The 24,282-nt window shown below is 46.7% G+C and overlaps 1 protein-coding gene across 1 annotated transcript in view; it reads right to left on the bottom strand.

The window, feature by feature from the left end:
* LOC115468266 (cytoplasmic FMR1-interacting protein 1) overlaps positions 1–24,282 on the bottom strand; it is a 129,621-nt gene that overhangs the window by 16,464 nt on the left and 88,875 nt on the right. The window contains exons 23-27 of the mRNA XM_030199840.1: positions 21,568–21,655; positions 17,217–17,360; positions 12,065–12,155; positions 11,097–11,227; positions 6,262–6,334 (exon numbers count right to left, since the gene is read on the bottom strand). Of these exons, the coding sequence (XP_030055700.1) occupies positions 6,262–6,334; positions 11,097–11,227; positions 12,065–12,155; positions 17,217–17,360; positions 21,568–21,655 (527 nt within the window). The remainder of the gene's footprint in view (positions 1–6,261; positions 6,335–11,096; positions 11,228–12,064; positions 12,156–17,216; positions 17,361–21,567; positions 21,656–24,282) is intronic.

Genomic DNA, 24,282 nt, shown 5'->3' on the forward strand with positions numbered 1-24,282 from the left:
TCGGAGAATACCTTCTACAGGTATGTAGCATTCGCTTTCTCCGAGGACAAGCAGGCTGCTTGTTCTCACTGATGGGGTATCCCTAGCCCCCAGGCTCACTCAAAACAACAACATTGGTCAATTGGGCCTCGCAACGGCGAGGACATAACTGAGATTGACCTAAAAAAATTTACCAACTAACTGAGAGTGTAGCCTGGAACAGAACAAACAGGGCCCTCGGGGGGTGGAGTTGGATCCTAAAGCCCAAACAGGTTCTGAAGAACTGACTGCCCGAACCGACTGTCGCGTCGGGTATCCTGCTGCAGGCAGTAATGAGATGTGAATGTGTGGACAGATGACCACGTCGCAGCTTTGCAAATTTCCTCCATGGTGGCTGACTTCAAGTGGGCTACCGACGCAGCCATGGCTCTAACATTATGAGCCGTGACATGACCCTCAAGAGCCAGCCCAGCCTGGGCGTAAGTGAAGGAAATGCAATCTGCTAGCCAATTGGATATGGTGCGTTTCCCTACAGCCACTCCCCTCTTGTTGGGATCAAAAGAAACAAACAGTTGGGCGGACTGTCTGTGGGGCTGTGTCCGCTCCAGATAGAAGGCCAATGCTCTCTTGCAGTCCAATGTGTGCAGCTGACGTTCAGCAGGGCAGGAATGAGGACGGGGAAAGAATGTTGGCAAGACAATTGACTGGTTCAGATGGAACTCCGACACGACCTTTGGCAGAAACTTAGGGTGAGTGCGGAGGACTACTCTGTTGTGATGAAATTTGGTGTAAGGGGCCTGGGCTACCAGGGCCTGAAGCTCACTGACTCTACGAGCCGAAGTAACTGCCACCAAGAAAATGACCTTCCAGGTCAAGTACTTCGGATGGCAGGAATTCAGTGGCTCGAAAGGAGGTTTCATCAGCTGGGTGAGAACGACATTGAGATCCCATGACACTGTAGGAGGCTTGACAGGGGGCTTTGACAAAAGCAAACCTCTCATGAAGCGAACAACTAAAGGCTGTCCTGAGATCGGCTTACCTTCCACTTGGTAATGGTATGCACTGATTGCACTAAGGTGAACCCTTACGGAGTTGGTCTTCAGACCAGACTCAGACAAGTGGAGAAGGTATTCAAGCAGGGTCTGTGTAGGACAAGAGCGAGGATCTAGGGCCTTGCTGTCACACCAGACGGCAAACCTCCTCCAATGAAAGAAGTAACTTCTCTTAGTGGAGTCTTTCCTGGAAGCAAGCAAGATGCGGGAGACACCCTCTGGCAGACCCAAAGAGGCAAAGTCTACGCCCTCAACATCCAGGCCGTGAGAGCCAGGGACTGGAGGTTGGGATGCAGAAGAGCCCCTTCGTCCTGCGTGATGAGGGTCGGAAAACACTCCAATCTCCACGGTTCTTCGGAGGATAACTCCAGAAGAAGAGGGAACCAGATCTGACGCGGCCAAAAGGGAGCAATCAGAATCATGGTGCCTCGGTCTTGCTTGAGTTTCAACAAAGTCTTCCCCACCAGAGGTATGGGAGGATAAGCATACAGCAGACCTTCCCCCCAATCCAGGAGGAAGGCATCCGACGCCAGTCTGCCGTGGGCCTGAAGCCTGGAACAGAACTGAGGGACCTTGTGGTTCACTTGAGATGCGAAGAGATCCACCAGGGGGGTGCCCCACGCCTGGAAGATCTGTCGCACCACACGGGAATTGAGCGACCACTCGTGAGGTTGCATAATCCTGCTCAACCTGTCGGCCAGACTGTTGTTTACGCCTGCCAGATATGTGGCTTGGAGCACCATGCCTTGACGGCGAGCCCAGAGCCACATGCTGACGGCTTCCTGACACAGGGGGCGAGATCCGGTGCCCCCCTGCTTGTTGACATAGTACATGGCAACCTGATTGTCTGTCTGAATTTGGATAATTTGGTGGGACAGCCGATCTCTGAAGGCCTTCAGAGCGTTCCAGATCGCTCGCAACTCCAGAAGATTGATCTGTAGATCGCTTTCTTGGAGGGACCACCTTCCTTGGGTGTGAAGCCCATCGACATGAGCTCCCCATCCCAGGAGAGACGCATCCGTGGTCAGCACTTTTTGTGGCTGAGGAATTTGGAAGGGACGTCCCAGAGTCAAATTGGAGCAAATCGTCCACCAAAACAGGGATTCGAGAAAACTCGTGGACAGGTGGATCACGTCCTCTAGACCCCCGGCGGCCTGATACCACTGGGAGGCTAGGGTCCATTGAGCAGATCTCATGTGAAGGCGGGCCATGGGAGTCACATGAACTGTGGAGGCCATGTGGCCCAGCAATCTCAACATCTGCCGAGCTGTGATCTGCTGGGACGCTCGTACCCGCGAGACGAGGGACAACAAGTTGTTGGCCCTCGCCTCTGGGAGATAGGCGCGAGCCGTCCGAGAATCCAGCAGGGCTCCGATGAATTCGAGTTTCTGCACTGGGAGAAGATGGGACTTTGGGTAATTTATCACAAACCCCAGTAGCTCCAGGAGGCGAATAGTCATCTGCATGGACTGCAGGGCTCCTGCCTCGGATGCGTTCTTCACCAGCCAATCGTCGAGATATGGGAACACGTGCACCCCCAGCCTGCGAAGCGCCGCTGCTACCACAGCTAGGCACTTTGTGAACACCCTGGGCGCAGAGGCGAGCCCAAAGGGTAGCACACAGTACTGGAAGTGGCGTGTGCCCAGCTGAAATCGCAGATACTGTCTGTGAGCTGGCAGTATCGGGATGTGTGTGTAGGCATCCTTCAAGTCCAGAGAGCATAGCCAATCGTTTTGCTGAATCATGGGGAGAAGGGTGCCCAGGGAAAGCATCCTGAACTTTTCTTTTACGAGATATTTGTTCAGGGCCCTTAGGTCTAGGATGGGACGCATCCCCCCTGTTTTCTTTTCCACAAGGAAGTACCTGGAATAGAATCCCAGCCCTTCTTGCCCGGATGGCACGGGCTCGACCGCATTGGCGCTGAGAAGGGCGGAGAGTTCCTCTGCAAGTACCTGCTTGTGCTGGAAGCTGTAGGACTGAGCTCCCGGTGGACAATTTGGAGGTTTTGAAGCCAAATTGAGGGTGTATCCTTGCCGGACTATTTGGAGAACCCACTGATCGGAGGTTATGAGAGGCCACCTTTGGTGAAAAGCTTTCAACCTCCCTCCGACAGGCAGGTCGCCCGGCACTGACACTTGGATGTCGGCTATGCTCTGCTGGAGCCAGTCAAAAGCTCGCCCCTTGCTTTTGCTGGGGAGCCGCGGGGCCTTGCTGAGTCGCACGCTGCTGACGAGAGCGAGCGCGCTGGGGCTTAGCCTGGGCCGCAGGCTGTCGGGAAGGAGGATTGTACCTACGCTTGCCAGAAGTATAGGGAACAGTCTTCCTTCCCCCGAAAAATCGTCTACCTGTAGAGGTAGAAGCTGAAGGCTGCCGGCGGGCGAACTTGTCGAATGCGGTGTCCCGCTGGTGGAGAGACTCTACCACCTGCTCGACTTTTTCGCCAAAAATGTTATCCGCACGGCAAGGCGAGTCCGCAATCCGCTGCTGGAGTCTATTCTCCAGGTCGGCGGCACGCAGCCATGAGAGCCTGCGCATCACCACACCTTGAGCAGCGGCCCTGGACGCAACATCAAAAGTGTCATAAACTCCTCTGGCCAGGAATTTTCTGCACGCCTTCAGCTGCCTGACCACCTCCTGAAAAGGCTTGGCTTGCTCAGGGGGAAGAGCATCAACCAAGCCCGCCAACTGCCGCACATTATTCCGCATGTGTATGCTCGTGTAGAGCTGGTAAGACTGGATCTTGGACACGAGCATAGAGGAATGGTAGGCCTTCCTCCCAAAGGAGTCTAAGGTTCTAGCGTCCTTGCCCGGGGGCGCCGAAGCATGTTCCCTAGAACTCTTAGCCTTCTTTAGGGCCAAATCCACAACTCCAGAGTCATGAGGCAACTGAGTGCGCATCAGCTCTGGGTCCCCATGGATCCGGTACTGGGACTCGATCTTCTTGGGAATGTGGGGATTAGTTAATGGCTTGGTCCAGTTCGCAAGCAATGTCTTCTTCAGGACATGGTGCAAGGGAACAGTGGACGCTTCCTTAGGTGGAGAAGGATAGTCCAGGAGCTCAAACATTTCAGCCCTGGGCTCGTCCTCCACAACCACCGGGAAGGGGATGGCCGTAGACATCTCCCGGACAAAGGAGGCAAAAGACAGACTCTCGGGAGGAGAAAGCTGTCTCTCAGGAGAGGGAGTGGGATCAGACGGAAGACCCTCAGACTCCTCGTCAGAGAAATATCTGGGATCTTCCTCTTCCTCCCACGAGGCCTCACCCTCGGTGTCAGACACAAGTTCACGGACCTGTGTCTGCAACCTCGCCCTACTCGACTCCGTGGAACCCCGTCCACGATGGGGGCGTCGAGAGGTAGACTCCCTCGCCCGCATCGGCGAAGCTCCCTCCGCCGACGTAGTCGGGGAGCCTTCCTGGGAGGTGGCCGCGGTCGGCACCGCACGCGGGTACCGACGTCGGGGACCTCAACCTGGGCGATGGGCCAGCCGGCGCCACGCTCGACGGTACCGGTGGCGCAAGCACCGCCGGTACCGGAGGGGTAGGGCGCAACAGCTCTCCCAGAATCTCTGGGAGAACGGCCCGGAGGCTCTCGTTTAGAGCGGCTGCAGAGAAAGGCTGAGAGGTCGATGCAGGCGTCGACGTCAGTACCTGTTCCGGGCGTGGAGGCTGTTCCGGGCTGTCCAGAGCGGAGCGCATCGACACCTCCTGAACAGAGGGTGAGCGGTCCTCTCGGTGCCGATGCCTGCTGGGTGCCGAATCCCTCGGCGACCCAGAGCTCTCGGTGCCGACACGGGGAGGAGACCGGTGTCGATGCTTCTTCGATTTCTTCCGAAGCATGTCACCGGAGCTCCCCGGCACCGACGAGGACGTCGAATCCATCCGTCGCTTCCTCGGGGCCGAGACTGAAGAAGGTCGATCTCGGGGGGGCTGTACCGCAGGAGCCCTCAGGGTAGGAGGAGACCCACCCGAGGGCTCACCGCCACCAGCAGGGGAATGGACAGCCCTCACCTGCACTCCACCCGATGCACCACCGTCCGACGACATCAGCAGACGAGGTCCTGGTACCACCGACGTCGATGCAGCTATCCGATGTCTCGGCGCCGATGCAGAGGCCCGATGCCTCGATGCACTCGATGCAGGGGCGGCCGAGGAAGATGGTCTGGACGCTGACGACGTCGATGCACTCGAAGATCCCGGTGCCGATGCCGACGAAGAGCCCGAGAACAACACGTTCCACTGGGCTAGTCTCGCTACCTGAGTCCGCCTTTGAAGCAGGGAACACAGACTACAGTTCTGAGGGCGGTGCTCGGCCCCCAGATACTGAAGACACGACGAGTGTCGATCAGTGAGCGAGATAACCCGGGCGCACTGGGTGCACTTCTTGAAGCCGCTGGAAGGCTTCGATGTCATGGGCGGAAAAATCACGCCGGCGAAATCAAAAGCCGAAATGGCGAAATTTGAAGCACCAAAAATTTAGAGGGAGAAAAAATCTCGACCGAGGCCGAAAAGAGGCCTACCCCGACGACGAAAGAAAACTTACCGGGGCAAAAAAGCTGGAAGTACGGGGAGGATTTACACGAAACCCGGCGGGGGGTTTCCGGAGCACTTCCCGACTAGGACAAAGCTTTCCCGAAGGAAAAAAACACGTTCAAAACAAATTGGACGCGCGAGGTCGACTTTCCGGGGCTCGACACGGCGAAAACACGACCGTACCGAGTGCGGACAAAAGAAGACTGGCCGGCTCGAGCCGGTTTCGGGCGGGAAGACGGCCGCGCATGCGCGGTGCGCGCGGGCGCGCGAGGGCTAGCAAAGGACTTTGCTAGTGAAGTTTCCGATTGGAGGGGCTGCCGTGGACGTCACCCATCAGTGAGAACAAGCAGCCTGCTTGTCCTCGGAGAAAGAAAATTCGCTTGCTGCCAAGCAGGGACATTTGAGGTCTTTTTCCTCCATTTATCAACATAGACGTAGAGAAATCTGAGTATGATTTAAAGAGTATTTGAAACAAAGAGATACACAAGCTATTATTTTCAGCTATTAACATTTGTTATTGACTAAAAAAATACTACATAACTAATTTAGGTACAAAAAGAAAAACTTAGGACAAAGGAAAATGGAGACTAATTAGCCTTATTTGAAATGGGTTTCCTTTACTCAGTTATTTTGCAGTTAGTGTATATTTTTTCACACATACTGTTTGCTATTGACAAAATACCAAGAAGCAGTACGTACCCTTGACATGCACTCTTGGGAAAATGTTCTGGAATGGTGCCGCATGTAACAAATCGCAGACTTCTTCCAGCGACTAAAAATAAAACAGAGTCAACAGGAGATTATTCAGAAATACCTTCTAGTACAGCACAATTTTTAGAAAACCAGAACTGCAAATCTGGACAATTTGTTTTGAGTCTACACATACAGCATGACCTTGAGCAAGGCTTAATCTTCCTAACGTTGTTATTTTAAATTTGTATCAAATACTGATGCAAAGCAATGTTTCTCACCTTCTTCAAGCCAAGTACCCCTTAAGTAAAACAAATTTCAAGTACCAAAACAAAGAACAGACAATGCCAACAAGGAACAATAAAACTAGAACTTATATACATTCCTAGGCCTAGGAGGGTGAAGATGGATTCTGAACTCCAAGCAAATTCTGAGGAACCGTCTTCGCTGAATCCTGCTCAAGACAAGTAGTGAGAGGTGAATGCATGAACAGAGGACCACGTTGCAGCTTTGCAAATTTTGTCAAATGGAAGCTCATCTCAACTGGGCTACTGAAAGCCATGGCTCTGACATTGTGAACCGAGGCATGATCCACTAGAGTCAGCCCAGCCTGGGCATAACTAATGCAGATGTAATCTGATGACCAACTGGATAAGGTGCATTTGCTGATGGCCTGCCCCCCATCCTGTTTGGGTCAAAAGAAACAAAAAGCTGGGTGGAGTGTCTATGAGCTTCAGTCTGCTCCAGATAAGGCTCGTTTGCAGTCCAAGGTATGCAGCGTGCATTCACATGAGGTTTTGGGAAAAATGTTGGAAGATAACTGATTACGATGGAACTCCGACACCACCTTAGGAACTACGTTAGGATGTGTACAAACTACTGTGTTAAGATGAAACTTTATATACGGATCTGAAGCTCGCACAACACTGCATGCTGAAGTGACTGCAGCTAAAATCAAAACCTTCCAGGTCAGGAACTTCAGGTGGCAGGTGTCCAGTACTTCAAATGAAGCCTTGATATAGAAATGATTTATAATAGTAGTAGGAGGAGGAGAGGATGACGTTGAGGTCCCAAGACAGAGTAGGTGGTCTGGTCGGAGGTTTTGTCAAAAACAAACTTCTCATAAATTGAACAACTATTTATTTATTTAGATTTTGCTTACAGCTTTTTCAGTAGTAGCTCAAGGTGAGTTACATTCAGGTACTCTGGATATTTCTCTGTCCCAGGAGGGCTCACAATCTAAGTTTGTACCTGAGGCAATGGAGGGTTGAGTGACTTGCCCAAGATCACAAGGAGCAGCAGTGGGATTTGAACCGGCCACCTCTGGATTGCAAGACCAGTGCTCTAACCACTAGGCCACTCCTCCACTCCAAAGAATCTTCTTACTCTTTGGGGTTCTACATGGAATATTGCTACACTTAGAAATTCTGAATGGAATCTTGTTATTCTTTAGAATTCTAGAATCTTTATTTATTTATTTAGATTTTGCTCACAGCTTTTTCAGTAGTAGCTCAAGGTGAGTTACATTCAGGTACTCTGGATATTTCTCTGTCCCAGGAGGGCTCACAATCTAAGTTTGTACCTGAGGCAATGGAGGGTTGAGTGACTTGCCCAAGATCACAAGGAGCAGCAGTGGGATTTGAACCGGCCACCTCTGGATTGCAAGACCAGTGCTCTAACCACTAGGCCACTCCTCCACTCCTAGAGACTGAACAGAGATAGGCGTCCCTTCCAAACAGTGATGTTAAGTGACAATTTACACTGAGGTGAACCTTACAGAGTTAGTCTTGAGGCCAGACTCAGAAAGGTGCAAACAGTATTCAAGTAGGTTTTATGTAGGGCAGGAAAAAATATCTGAGGCCTGCCCCTCATTCCAGATGGCCAAACCTCTTTCACTTGAAATTACATGACCTTAGTGAAAAGTTTCCTGGAAGAAAGCAGGACTCGGGAGATATCTTCATGTAGCTGAAGGTGTAGGGATAACACCACTACATACTCTATAGTATTACAATATATGGCACCACAATTAAGACTCTGGCTAATGAAACTTTCTTGCAAGATTACACTAAAGATTATAGATATGGTGTAAGATAGTAACACAGTAAATGACGGCACAAAGACCTGTACGGTCCATCCAGTCTGCCCAACAAGATAAACTCATTTTACATGGTATGCGATACTTTATACCCGAGTTTGATTTGTCCTTGCCATTCTCAGGGCACAGACCGTAGAAGTCTGTCCAGCACTGTTCTTGTACTAAATGTTCTGAAGCAAACGTCGAAGCCCCTTAAAATGTACACTCAAGCCCATCCATATCTATTCAGTCACAATCAGGGCGTAGACCGTAGAAGTCTGCCCAGCACTGGTTTTGCTTTTCAATTACCGTTGCCACCACCCAATCTCCGCTAAGATTCCATTCCTTCTAAACAGGATTCCTTTGTGTTTATCCTACGCATGTTTGAATTCCATTACCGTTTTCATCTCCACCACCTCCCGCAGGAGAGCATTCCACAAATCCACCACCCTCTTCGTGAAAAATTACTTTCTGACATTACTTCTGAGTCTGGCCCCCTTCAACCTCAATTCATATCCTCTAGTTCTACCACCTTCCTGTCTCTGGAAAAGGTTTGTTTGCAGATTAATACCTTTCAAATATTTGAACGTCTGTTATCACGTCACCCGTTTCTCCTTTCCTCCAAGGTATACATGTTCAGGTCGGCAAGTCTCTCGTACGGTTTGCAATGCAAATCCCATACCAATTTTTGTAGCTTTTCTTTGCATCGCTTCCAGTCTTTTTACATCTTTAGCAAGATACGGCCTCCAAAACTGAACACAATACTCCAAGTGGGGCCTCATCGATGACTCGTAGAGGGGCATCAACACATCCTTTCTTCTGCTGGTTATACCCTTCTCTATGCAGTCCAGCATCCTTTTGACTACGGCCGTCGCCTTGTCACATTGTTTCTTCACCTTCAGATCCTCAGACACCAATACCCCAAGGTCTCTCTCCTGAGTCGAGCTTACTAATCTCTCCCCTCCTATCCAGTATTTCTTTTGGGTTTCTGCACTCCAAGTGCATCACTCTACACTTCTTTGCATTAAATTACACAATTCCCTATACGACTGAAAGAGGCCATTTTTGTGGGAACTGCAATATGTGCCAATATGCGATTCAGACCACAGAGGTACAGATTCCTCATTCACAGAGAAAATTTTGTTTAAATTTTAGAACGGATTGCAATTCAGAGGGGTAATTTACTGTGTAGTGTGCCCCTGTGGTCGTTATTATATCGGACAAACCATACGGAAGATAAGGGTTCGTATAGGGGAACACGTCAGCATCATTAGAACTAATAAAAAGGAGGCTCCGTTATCTGCTCATTGGAGGTATCAGCAGCATCACATATCGGAATTAAGATTTGTGGTGTTGTTGAAGCTTCAATCTCGCAGTACAATTAATCCAGACTGGCTTATTCAGAAAGAACAGCGATTGATCTACATGTGGAACACTACACAGCCAGGGGGACTTAATATGGAGATCGAATGGGATAGGTAAATTGGTATGACGTCCTCTCTGGTATAAATTGGAGAAAGGAGGGCACGGCAGTATGAACTGCCAGAACTGTGGGACTCACTGGTTTGAAGACCCATCCAGATTGAATGGTTGCTGTAGCATGTAAGCTAACAAGATACATTAATGTAAGTGTTTGGTTTTTGATACTTATAGGGCAATGAAGGTGGAAAAGTTGAATAATGAAAAGTTGAACAATGTAAAGTGATTTGATTTGTATATGTCTGTAGGCAACGATACAGCGTGCCTCTTGAGAAAGTGTTAGAGCCAAACTTGGCCAGAGTCAAGGACGCGCAATATTGAAGATTCTATTGTAAGCAGTGGATGAACACTTCAAGCGGAGTATTTATCAAGTACAAACTTTGGAATTTTTGGGTTGTGTCATGTTGATTACATTTTTGACAATGAAATCATGACGAAAGGAAGACAAGTTGAACATATTGACAAAGCAATGTTCACCGATTGCAGTTGAATTGAATTGTACTGAATAAATCTGATTCTAACCAGCAAGGAGGATTCAGTGGATTTGCCACTTACATTAAGGTCTTCCGAAGCTATTAAGTCATCAGATGGAAGAGTATGGCTTGGATACAGAGCAATAGAGCCAATTGTTTAATACACAGGAGGACTAAGTGGACTTAACGTGGTATCAAGCACATGATTTGTTAAATTTTATGTGATTTTCAACAGCGTTTGATTTCTCTATTCAGTTACCCAGTGAATGTTAATTGAGGGGTCCATTGCAATTTAGAGCTAATTATATTTAGATTGTATAACTATGTATGAACAATATCATTATGAAGTTAGTTTTTTTGTCAAGATAAATAAACAAATCTTATGAACATCACGAGTATTTCAAAATACTTAACTTTTCCACCTAATACAATGTAAAAAGCAAATGTTCAAAAACCATAAGATTGATTTATACTGTAGACTGAAAAAAGTATCAACAGTAGGTAAAAAGGAACACATTTTTAGTAGAACATTTATGGTGATTATATTTTGTCTTCCAGCTTTGGTAAGCCCAAACACTTCTGAAAGCCCTCAGCAACCACAGGGGTGGAAAAGTGCTTCCTGTAAGCTGCGCATTGGCAACATCACACCCTCTCTAGGCTTCAGGACTTCACTACTGCCCTGCTGCTCTTGGAATGCTTTTGTGGCCCAACCAACAGCACTGTATCCCTTGTCCAAAGCCACGTTGTCTCATTTCATATGGAGTATTTAAAGAAAAACTATCAAATTATATCAGCAGATTCTCTTTCCAAGTACCTACCAAATTCTGCTCAATGAGGAGACAGAAAAGAACAGCATTGCCCACTTCCCGCAAGTTTTGAAAACAGACCGTCTTTAGCTCAGCATACTCTACAATATCCTTCAGCTGATGGTGGAAGAATTCAAGAATACCTGTTTAGAAGAAAGATTGATCACATTTCTTGTTAGAGAAATTTCAATATGTAGATCACCCAACTGCAATTAGAGAAACCGTGACAATAATTCCTGTTTCACACAGAAGCAAAACATAGTAACATAGTAGATGACGGCAGAAAAAGACCTGCACGGTCCATCCAGTCTGCCCAACAAGATAAACTCACATGTGCTACTTTTTGTGTATACCTTACCTTGATTTGTACCTGTCCTTTTCAGGGCACAGACCGTATAAGTCTGCCCAGCACTATCCCCACCTCCCAACCACCAGCCCCGCCTCCCACCACCGGTTCTGGCACAGACCGTATAAGTCTGCCCAGCACTATCCCCGCCTCCAAACCACCAGCCCCGGCACAGACCGTATAAGTCTGCCCAGCACTAGCCCCGCCTCCCACCCCCGGCACAGACCGTATAAGTCTGCCCGGCACTAGCCCCGCCTCCCAACCAACATAAGCTGGCAATTGAACTGAGAAGTGCTCCATCATCATTAATTCATACATTTGATTCTGCCACTGAGCCACTGTTATTCACCAGAAACGGCACAGTGAACAGCTTGAGCTTCACTTTTTCAGTGACCAAAAAAGCTCCTGAGAACAAAAGTGGGCCAAATCCACTTTGCTACAACAGGAGAAACTGGCCATCTAAGCTGTGAGGTATAAATAAAATCAGGATGCACAGAATAATCACTTGCTTTCATTTGGTTAGCACATGTAACAAATATGCTATTTGATGGATTCAACACACTAGAATACTTGAACAAAAGAAAAATATTTCGTTTCTCTTTGCTATAAGAAGTACAGTCAAAAACAAGCTAACCTGGAGAGCCATACTCATGTCTCGGCAACCTGCATATTTTAGGCATCACTTCCATCAAGGTTTTCACGTATTGGAGAATTGTGCCTTGCAACTAGAGAAAACAAAAAGCAGCATGAAAGACCAAGTTCAGCTGAGATAACAAAATGATCATTTATGCATTTTGCTTTATTTTTCTTTAATAAGAACAGCCATACTGAGTCAGACCAATGGTCCATCTAGCCCAGTATTCTGCTTCTAACAGGGGCCAATCCAGGGCACAAGTACCTGGCAGAAACCCAAATAGTAGCAACATTCCATGCTACCAATCCCAGGGCAAGCAGTGGGTTCCACCATGTCTATCTCAACAGCAGACTATGGACTTTTCCTCCAGGAACTTGTCCAAACCTTTTTTTTTTTTTTTTAAATGGAAAATGTGTTTTATTATTTTCACTAGTAAAAAAGGCTCGATTCTGACACAAATGAAACGGGCGCTAGCAAGGTTTTCCTCGGAGTGTGCATGTGAGAGTGACTTTGTGTGATAGAGAGAGTGAATGTGCGTGTGTGTGTGTGAGAGAGAGAGAGTGAGTCTGGGTACGAGTGTGTGTGTGAGAATGAGAGTGTGTGCAAGTGCGTACGTGAGACACAGTGTAAGAGAGAGTGTGTTTCACACAGATACAGTGTGTGCGAAAGAGAGTGTGTGTGTGAGACACAGGCTGTCTGTGAGACTGAGTGTATGAGACCAAGAGAGTGTGTGAGTGACTGTGTGACACATAGAGAGTGAATGTGATACAGTGTGAGACATAGAGTGTGTGAGAGACAGTGTGTGTGAGAGAGAAAGACATTGTGAGAGAGAGTGTGTGTGACAGAGATACCTCCCCCCCCCCCCCTGGTGTCAGGCCCCCCCCTCCCTCCCTCTGGTGTCTGAGCGTTACTGTGCAGGACGCTGAGCTCTGGCTGTACTTCAAGGAACTGACCAATCCTATTTAATAGAATGCACCTCCAACATTCTGAAGCCGAGAAACCTCGTGTGGTTGGTCACTTCTGCTTGTGACGAACCCGGAAGTACGTGATGTCAATTCAGGAAATGGATACAGAGAGCAGGAATGCCTCAGCCATGCAATCAGCTTCAGAATGTTGGAGCTGTGTTTTATTATATAAGATATGAGAACAAACACAGCAAAACAGATAGAGAACAACTTGCAATCCGCAACCTACAGGCCCCCACCCACCCAACCCTTGTCCCCTGCGATCCCCAAATAAAATAAGGAGAAGATGTGCAACAGTGAAGATACACACCCGACAAACTCTGTCACAGATGTTACAGGGTTAATGTATTCAAAATAAAAGTATTAAGATATGGAGACCAAATGCGGAGAAATTTCCACTTGTTTTTCACTCTCCGAGTGTCAACTGATAAGTGGCTCCATCGTGGTGTGAAGAGGGTATCCTCACAGTGAGTGCTCAGGTAGGCTGGTCCCACCTGGAACACAAACCATTGTGCACGTAGGGCCCAGTATTCTCAATGGAGAAGAGTAGACAGTGGGGGTTCCCTGGGGTCTCTGCTGGGACTGCTGCTTTTTAACATTTATCATCCAATTCGGATGATACTAAACTCTGCAACAGGGTGGACACCCTGGAGGGTGTGAATGACATAGCGAAGCTAGAGGAATGGACCGATATTTGGCAACTAAGGTTTAATCCAAACAAAAAATGCAGGGTCATGCACTTGAGTCGCAAAAATATGAGGGAATGGAACAGTATAGGGGGTGTAGTGCTTCAGTGTGCGAATGAAAAGCGGGACTTGGGGGCGATTGTGTCCGACGACCTTAAAGCTTTCAAACAGGTACAAAAAGCAACGGCCAAAGCCAGAAGGATGCTTGGGTGCGTAAAGACAGGCATGACCAGCAGGAAAAAGGAGGTGATAGTGCCGTTGTATGTCTCTGGTGAGACCCCATTTGGAGTACTGCGTGCAGTTCTGGAGACCGCACCTACGGAAAGATATAAACAGGAAGGAGTCGGTCCAGAGGGTGGCTACGAAATTAGTAAGTGGTCTTGAATGCAAAAATTATAGGGACAGGCTTATGAACCTCAACATGTATACGCTGGAAGAGAGGAGGGAGAGAGGAGACATGATAGAAACATTTAAATATCTCAAGGGCATTTATGTACAGGAAGAGAGCCTTTTTCAAATGAAGGAGAGCTCTGGATCGAGGGGGCATACGATGAAGATAAGAGGGAATAGGCTTAGGAGTAACCTAAGGAAGTATTATTTCACAGAAAGGGTGGTGGAGGCGTGGAATGGCCTCCCGGTGGAGGTGGTAGAGTCGAGGACTGTTCCAGAATTTTAAAAGGCATGGGATAAGCATGTGGGATTGCTTAGGACACAGGAAGAATTAGGGGTTACAGAGGATGGGCAGACTGGATAGGTCATATGGCCTTTATCTGCCGTCATGTTTCTATAAATGATCTAGAGATGGGATTAACTAGTGAGGTAATTAAATTTGCTGATAAGACAAAAGTTATTCAAAGTTTTTGGGATCTTGCCAGGTACTTGTGACCTGGATTGGCCACTGTTAGAAACAGGATGCTGGGCTTGATGGACCTTTAGTCTGTCCCAGTATGGCAATACTTATGTACTTAAGAGGATTGTGAAAAATTACAAGAGGACCTTACAAGACTGGGAGACTTGGCGTCTAAATGGCAGATGACGTTTAATGTGAGCAAGTGTAAAGTGATGCATGTGGGAAAGAAGAACCCAAACTATAGCTACGTGATGCAAGGTTCCACCTTAGGAGTCACTGCCTAGAAAAAGGGTCTAGGTGTCATTGTTGATGATATGTTGAAACCCTCTGCTCAGTGTGCAGCAACGGCTGAGAAAACAAATAGAATGTTGGGAATTATTAAGAAAGGAATGGAAAACAAAAATGAGAATATTATAATGCCCTTAAATCGCCCCATGATGTGACTGCACTTCGAATACTGTGTACGATTCTGGCCATCACATCTCAAAAGACATATAGCGGAATCAGAAAAGGTACAGAGAAGGGCGACAAAAATGATAAAGAGGAGGGACAGCTTCTCCATGAGGAAAGGCTAAAGCAGCTAGGGCTCTTCAGCTCAGAGAAGAGACATTTGAGGGGAGATGTGATAGAGGTCTATAAAATAGTGGAGTGGAACGGGTAGAGGTAAATCGCTTGTTTACTCTTCCCAAAAATAGTAAGACTAGGGGCACGTAATGAAGCTACTAAGTAGTAAATTTAAAACAAACCAGAGAAAACAGTTCATCGCTCAATGTGTAATTAAACTCTGGAATTCATTGCCAGAGAATGTGGTAAAAACAGTTAGCTTGGTAGGGTTTAAAAAGGTTTGGATAATTTTCTAAAAGAAAAGTCCATAAGCCACTATTAAGATGGACTTGGGAAAATCTACTGCTTACTTCTAGGATAAGCAGCATAAAATCTGTTTTACTGTTCTGGGATCTTGCCAGGTACTTGTGAGCTGGACTGGCCACAGTTGGAACAGGATGTCCCAGTTTGGCAACACTTATGTTCTATAAAGAGATGCCATGATGAATAAAGACAATCAGTTCTCAAAGTTATCAACAGTTTCTAGTTACTGAAACCAGGACTCTCCTGTCCTCATGAACCACCGACCCAACATAAAATACCTGAACACTTGTGATACAATACAAACAAAGACCGTAATGGACATTATTACTACTACTACTATTTAGCATTTCTATAGTGCTACAAGACGTACACAGCACTGCACAAACATAGAAGAAAGACAGTCCCTGCTCAAAGAGCTTACAATCTAATAGACAAAAAATAAATAAACCTGACTCTTCCTCTCCTCTCCCTCTTTAAGTTCCCCCCAATTACCTATCATACCACAATATCACTTTGTATTCATTCACCATGTATTTGTTCAAACCGGAATCGGCTAAGCCGTTAATGGTTATATGTAAGCCACATTGAGCCTGCAAAAAGGTGGGAAAATGTGGGATACAAATGTAACAAATAATAATAATAAAGTGACATCACTTACTATGGTACACATTTTGGGACCCCTTTACTAAAGTATGTTAAGATTTGTAGTTAATGTAGCTTAACGCAGGTTTTACCATGTGTTTTGCTGCAAATCTAACATAAGAATGATTGGAAGCATCTGTAGCAGTTTTCTTATTTAGATTGTGTATTAATGCTTCTATTAGCACATGACACCACAGTTAATCAGGGAGAACTCAGTTCCTCCCAGTTAGCACTTTGTACTCCTGCGTTAACTGTGTGTTGCACTTACCGAATGCTAACTGGGTAAGGTTTCCATGTCCATTCCCCAGCCAGAGAAAAGTCAGTGAAATTCATTACTGTACAGACTCAAGAAAAATGTCAGGAAGTATTTTTTCACGGAGGGAGTAGTGGATGCTTGGAATGCCCTCCCACAGGAGGTGGTGGAAATGAAAACGGTAACAGAATTCAAGCACACGTGGGATAAACCTAAAGGAATCCTGTTCAGAAGGAATGGATCCTAAGGAGCTTAGCCAAGATTGGGTGGCAGAGCCGGTGGTGGGAGGTGGGGCTGGTGGTTGGGAGGCGGGGATAGTGCTGGGCAGACTTATACGGTCTGTGCCAGAGCCGGTGGTGGGAGGTGGGGCTGGTGGTTGGGAGGCGGGGATAGTGCTGGGCAGACTTATACGGTCTGTGCCCTGAAAAGGACAGGTACAAATCAAGGTAAGGTATACACAAAAAGTAGCACATATAAGTTTATCTTGTTGGGCAGACTGGATGGACCGTGCAGGTCTTTTTCTGCCGTCATCTACTATGTTACTATGTACAGTTTAACGTGGTTGCACGTTAGGCTGTTTTCATGTTATTTAGCGCTATGCACTCCCGCGTTAACTGTGAATGTTAACTGGGTAAGGTTTCCATGTCCATTCCCCACCCACACCACTTCCCCCGAGAAAGTTAGTGAAATTGATTACTGCGTAGTTTAACATGGTTGTACATGAGGCTGTTTTCAGGTTAATCATCTATTAAGTGCCTAATGCATTTTAGTAAAGGGTCCTCCCGTTTGGGCTTTTTTATAACCATCTTCTGAATACAAATACATCCCAAGTAATACAAACATCACAAACTTTCTTTGAAGAACAGTACAGAGGGGTTCATTTACTCACCAAGCTCTTGACAACTTTCAGTAATTCTTCCATCACCACAGCAATACCTTGATATCCAAGGAGTCGGCAGAGAGATTTAAAATGGGGTGGGCCCACAAAGTTCCGGTAATAGCTGTAAATGCTGCTGTAGGCCAAATTCAAAGCCTAAAATAAAGTAAAAAACATTTCCAAACAAAATAAACATTTTGATACTATTTACTATAAAAGATTTATTTTCAACATTTGAAATACACTAAATCAGTCTGTTTTTCCTGAAGTCAAATATCCATGCATTGTTTCTATGTTGTTCAAATTAGAATATTCTACCAAATGACTTCCCTCATCTCTAACAACAAAAGTATTTCGAAAGAAGAAAATAAAAGCAGAATAGTTGCAGAGCTTACAGTATATACCAGACATTAACTGCCGAGTAGAAAACCTATTTTTATTTTTAAAAATGTTACTGAAATATTTTACCTCAAATTGTATACTTCCTCGTTATGGGGCCCTTTTACTAAGCTTAAGTATTAACCCGCACCTAACGTAGCAAAAATGGCTTAACGCAGGACACACTAAAGCATCCTTGTCACAGAATGGCCATCACCCACCTGGGGCTAACCCTGTGGCCACTTACAGGGTCTGCCCCAGCACTGCTCAGGGTCTAATGCACGTGTGTATGTGCTCTACACTAGCACCCTCCTCCCACCGACTGGATCCCAACTGCCTCTGGGCAAGTCTCCCGCTCTCAAAATATTCCCTGTGATTTCTAGGTTACTGGGGCCACACTCCCAGTGGTCCCATAGTTCCTAGAAAGCACCCACAGGATGCACCACCAGGATTCTTTAGTTTGTTGACTCTGCTGTCTGGACTGGAAACAGGTTTGTCGTCACAACTTGAACAGTGAACAGAAAATGTGCTGTCAGTAAACAATAACAGGTAACTGAAATATGGATCAATTATAACTGATCACAGGGCCTCAGCAAAGAGATCTGTCTCTCTCTTCTCCCTGGCTAAGACTGGGGGGGGGGGGGGGGGGGGGGGGGAAACCAGCATATCCTAGATGAATTGAGCTCCTGGGCCAATCAGAGCCCAGAACCACAAGCGTTCAAAAGTATACTGCTCACAATACTGTAGATCACTTCTGAACTGAGTGAAACTAAAGACGGAGCATTCAGTTTTCTATAACTGCTTTAACATAACACATGCGCCACCTGCTGGCCAAACTAGAGCGTCTTTTTGTGCCGGCTCTTGCTTTTACTTTCCGCTCCTTCCTAAACTCACTTTATCACTGTCGCTTTCTTGTATAACTTCCCAAATTTGGGCATTCCCTTCTCCCTCTGGTCCAGGTTTCTTGAAAGAACCGCTTTTTTTTCCCTCTCGGTTCACCGGCTTTCTGCTTTTGTTTTCCAGGAGTTCCTGCATGCTGCTCCTGCAATTGCTGCCACTTATCTATGCCCTCCAGTTCAGTGCATTGTGAATAAAATTGTAAATCCTCTCCATGAGTGTTTCCTGCTGTTTTTCCTCCCGATTCAATCTGACTTGCTTGTTCCTGCTTTCTCTGCCATGCATTGGGAATCAACGTTTGAATCATGTCCTTGTTTGTATTGTCCTATATTTTTCACTACTGTGCCACTGTTATCTCTAATTTTTTGTCCTTCTCTACCACACCTTGATACTCAGTCTTTGAATGATTTCCTTGTGCCGTCTCCTTCACTGCAAAACAATTTTCTCCCCTCCCCCCGCTGGTTCCTCCAGTCTCCTCTGCTCGACATCTCTCTCTGTTTTTAAAAACTTCTTTCAAGGGTTTATTCTCTTTCTCCTTCAGTGCTGTGATCATTTGTCCTTTCCAGAGGAGTTGTTTCTCCCATTTTTCCACCTCCTTCTTCTCTTTTTTTTTTTTTTAGTGCTATTAGTCAGTTTTACCATCACCAAGGCTAATTTAACTCTTTTCCATAGTACTGAGTGATCAGGTGACCCTCAGGGGGAGGAATGCTGGCTTCGGCCTAAACCCTAGTAAGCCTTTTCTTGGCTGGGAGGTGCCCAGCGCTCTCACCAGCTGCCTTCTAGGTGCTGTGAAGGACTTGCAGCCCACCTGCATATCTTCATAGCCTTCTCCATGGTGAATCCCAGGTCCACTCCGATCTGCTCAGGTCTTTGCTCCAGATGCCCAGTGCTCCCCACCAGCTACCTTCCAGGTGCTGTGGAGGACTTGCAGTCCATCTGTATATTCTCACAGCCTTCTCTGGGGCGACTCATTTTTTCTACACATTGCATTTTCTCCCAGTTATTTCTTATGGCTCCAGTACACTTTCTCTTCTTGGTACTATCCCTTCCCAACCTCTTTCTCCATCTGAAACCACTGTATACTGCAGGAACACATTGTGCTCACCTTCTGCTTTCATCATCTCACCATCTATTTCGTCTTCTCCCTTCTTCTCAGCTCTCAAACTTCAACATTTCCTTCCTTCCATTCAACCATCTCCACTCTGAGTACATGTCGCTGTCGTCATGCCTCTCCTACTCTTCCTCCTGCTCTCCGCTGGGGATATCAATCCCAATCCTGGTCCTCCACATCAGCTCTCATCCTGTTCGTGAAGGTCACACCATGATGTCTTCAATCTAATTTCTGTTCCTCTCTTCCCCCCTTCTTCCCTACTGTGACACTTGTGAAGGGTTAGGTAGATCCAGGAGCTGGAACTTTGGACCGGGGCGCTGGAAAGGCCGGCGTGGGTGGGAACAATGGAGGGACTACCAATCCCAGCATCCTCGGGAAGGATCACTTGAACCCTCTAGAACGGCTAATCAGCGCTGCAATGCCCCTGACTCCCAGAGGAGGCCACTACACTCCCTTAGAGAAGGTGAACCAGACTACAACTCCCAGGTTCCCAGGGGGCAGGAGGAGGCTTTTGAACAGGCTCATGATAAAGATTGGGAGCAGCTGGGGAGAGGGGAGAGACAGATAGAGCCTATGGAATGGATGCCTGAGGATGTGATTACCAAGGCCAAAGAGGTTGGTGAAGGAATGCAGGTAGAGCCCATGGATGTTTCTGCCTTAGCCCGGGTGGAAAAGGGGCAATCTCAGGGCCTGTTAGCAACCTTGATGAACCGGTTAATTCAATTAATTGAGAGAAAAGCCCAGAGAAGTATCTGAGCGGGTTCCCTGGGGAAGTAGCTTCCAACTGGCCCTGGGCTCAAGCATGACCCTTGGGGAGGATACCAGGAGTTAATGGCTGGTTTGAATGGGAGGGGGGGAGGTCCCCTTTCCTCAGGTTGCTCTGAGGTGAGGGTTTGCTAGGGTGAGTGTGAAGCGCGCAGCAGAACCTTTTTTGCTGAATGAACTTTGGGGAACTTTTGGGTGAAAGAACTTTGGGAACCTTTTTGCTGGGGAAAGTGCTGGAACTTTTGCCCAAGGATTAGTGGGCTTGATGAACTCGGGGAGGGAAGGATTTGGACTGTGGGACTCAGGGCTGGGTTAATACCTGTGGAAACAGAGTTTGTTTTCTGTTTTCCTTTTTGTTGCTGAGTTGAAGCTATAAGAGTGCTGGAGCTATGTACTAAGCCCGGGGGGGGGGGGGGGCATACAGCCCCAGGGAAGAGACTATTCCTAATTAAATACAGGAAATTTCTGACTGGTTTGATATTATTTGAACTGCCAAGTATCCAGAGTTACCTAGTAAACCTGGTGTGGAGTTGGGCCCAGGTCCTGGAAAGTTGAAGCACAGCCAAGCGGCATGGGAAGTGTTTGCACTATCTTTCTCATGTGCTCTATAAAAATGCCCGCTCTGTCTGCAACAAACTTTCTTACATCGTGACCTCTATCTCTCGTACTCTCCATCTGCTTGCTCTGAGGGGGAAGTGACGCGAGAGGAGACAAACCAGCCTGCATGCCTGCTTCAGTGAGCACTGCTGCCTTCACTTCTGGTTCGCTGCAACTTGGAGAGGGGAGGGCAGGGGAGACTGCCCCAATTTGACTGCCCCTATCGGACCGACCGTTCACTTGTCTATTAGATTGTAAGCTCTTTGAGCAGGGACTGTCTCTCTTTGTTAAATTGTACAGCGCTGCGTAACCCTAGTAGCGCTCTAGAAATGTTAAGTAGTAAAGGCGACATGCTGGACATGGAGGGCAGGGGAGGGGAGAGAGAATTGCTGGACATGGAGGGGAGGGCAGGGGAGAGAGGAGAATCGCAACTTTGGGTAATCAAAAGATTTCAACAGAGCGCGGGAGCAGGAACGGACGAGAGCGGGCAGGTGAGCGGGACCTCAGGAAAAAGGTGCCGGTACGCTGTGCCGGCACGTACCGGAACAAAAAAAGCATTGTTATATAGTATACATACACATGCACAAATACAGAAGTAGGAGCTAGAAAACAAACCTTTGATCCATACAGATATTGTGGCTGTGCATTAGGAGGCTTATCCCTCTGAAACTCCTGTGAAAATGGCAGCACTGTTCGAACAAATCTAGAACGAAAGAGAGACAATATTTATTTAAAACAATTTATATGACTGCCTATCTACAATTCCAGGTAGTCAACAAAAGAACATGCATAATACATGGGGGAACTATGGAACCGAGGAACAACAATCTGGAACTCGCAAGCGGGTACAGTCTTTAAGGTACTTTGGAAGCTGAGGAGAAAGCCCAGACTTTGATACTGTCCCAGGTTGATTATTGTAATGCAGTCTACATGGGCTATAGAGAGAAGGTAATCAAGAAAATTCAAACTTTGATCAACACAACAGCTCGCTCGATCTACAAGGTACCAAAGTTTGAGAGGGTCACTCCACTGTTGGTTGCCTATGTAGGCGTGTGTAATACACGGTTTGGCTCCCTCATTATATGGCCTCTCTTATTCATCAGTCTATTAGGCATTCCAATTTTAACGCTAGGGTTTTTTTTTAAATTGCTTAATTTCCCTAATCCCACTATCACACTAGCATCTTTGCATATCAGGCTGCTACTTACTGGAACAGTCTTCCCTGTAATATTTAGGGGTCAGGCTAATTATACCAAATTAAGAAAGTTGTTAAAATCTTTTTTATTTAGAAAATATTTGTCTTAATATGATCTCAGTAGCGTAATTTATTCTTGGGAATGCCCAGTCTCTTCACTATGTAAGCCACACTGAACTCATGAGGCATGTGTGGGGGTATAAGTGTCCTATAATGTAATCTTATCAAAACATCAGATGGCACAACTGGGACAGGACCTTTACCTTAGTCAGACTTTCCCTATCAACTCATTGCACACTTGAGCCCTTCAGGAGACAAACACTACTTCTTCAGTCATGCTCGAGAGACACTGACAACCCATATAGGTTGCATGGTCAAACTCTGTAATTGCTCATGGGTAGCAGATAGTAAGCAACTGCTGACAGGGTCTGGGGGTTTGCTCTGATCCCCCCCCCCCCCCCCAATGAGATCTGGTACACTGGCTGCCTTCCTGCTCTCTGCACCGCTGCCCTTCTTCAACTTTCTGGGCTGCTGGCAGCATTAGTGAGGTAAGCACACTGCCTCTGGCAGTCCCGGAAGCTTTCCCTCTACTGCAGCATCCCATCTATGGGGGACAGGAAGTTGTAGCAGAAGGAAAGCTTCCAGGATCGCCGGAGGCAGTGTGCTTATCTCACTGACACTGCTGGCAGCCCAGAAAGTTGGAGGACAGCAGTGCAAGGAGTGGAAGGGCAGCCAGTGTACGGGATCCCATGGGGAGGGAGGCTGGGATACCAGACAGGCACCTGATTTGGGGGGAGAAATGCCCCCCTCAACCCCTCCCCAGAAAAAAAAACTATGCCCATGTTTTTATCTTAGTTACGGGGTCTTATGATCTATCAGTACTATACAGAACATGAACTTAGATAGCTGTCTAGACAAGTCCACAGTGCATACCATTGTAGCTATCCTAGCCACGTCATCTATCATTATCTGTCATGTCCTTATATATTATTCCCCTGCTAAGGTATTTAGCACTAAAGCACAGAAGAGAGAATTTAACTATGCAATGTGTTGACAGAGACTGAATGGCAGAGTTATGAGATGATAAATGAGGGAGGTTGGGGGGGGGGGGGGGGGGGGGGGTAAGCATGCCAATAAGGGTTATAAGGGCACAAACTCTTCTCGGCTGAACTTTTATAAAAGGGGGAGGTGAGGAAGGGATGGGTGGGGAAATGAAGGAAGGGGATAATGCAGTTTAAAAGGGGTTTTTTTTGTTGGATAATTACTTAATTATTGTACTATTGCCATGTTATGAAAAAGATATCACCCATAAAAAGACTTCTATAAAGATCAAAAATTAAGATACAAGGAGGTATGTGAGTTTTCCAGAAGTATCATACACCCAGGGTAAATTAAGAATTATGCTAAACAAGCCATCTATGAACATCAAACACTTTCCAAACTGGTTAAAACTCTATTCACTAGTCCTTATCCTCTTCCCCTTTGACCACTGACTGTTCTTGGTTTTTCTCAAAACTGTTTAAAAAGTTGAAAGGGAAGAGAAAAAAGCAGCTTTACAAAATCAGCATTCTGAGCAGGATATTAGGTGGTGCATGACAGATCAACTGCACGTTGGGTGGGAAGGTGGTGACTTAGAAAAAGTATTGAATTACCATGAACAAAACTGGATATTTAGGTTACATACACTTTCCCCAAGGGCTTTAAATCTAGAAATTGAATGGGTGACGTTATGATCCTGGGCTCTGTGACTGGCTTTCACCCATAATCACGTGATCTATTTGAGAAGTATATAAAATAGAGTTAGAACGCCGCCGCCATTTTGAAGTTGGGAAGATGTGTGGATTGATCAATGTTGGTGCCCTTCTACGCAGGTATTTTTTAAGACTGGACAACTTCCCCCCCCCCCCCCCCCCCCCCCCCCCGGCTGAAATACATCATTGAGATGAGTATTGCAATTTAAGCATCTATTAAAACTACAAGAATGGATTAAAGTTGAAATAATTTTGATATAAATCCTAAAAGGAAAAAGATTTAAAAATTTTGATATTAGAAAATCACTACCATACACCGATGAAGAGGTGGGTGTATAATTCTTACATAAGTATTGCCATACCGGGAAAGACCAAAGGTCCATC

The sequence above is a fragment of the Microcaecilia unicolor genome, chromosome 4 (genome assembly GCF_901765095.1).
Source record: "Microcaecilia unicolor chromosome 4, aMicUni1.1, whole genome shotgun sequence".
Lineage (NCBI taxonomy): Eukaryota > Metazoa > Chordata > Amphibia > Gymnophiona > Siphonopidae > Microcaecilia > Microcaecilia unicolor.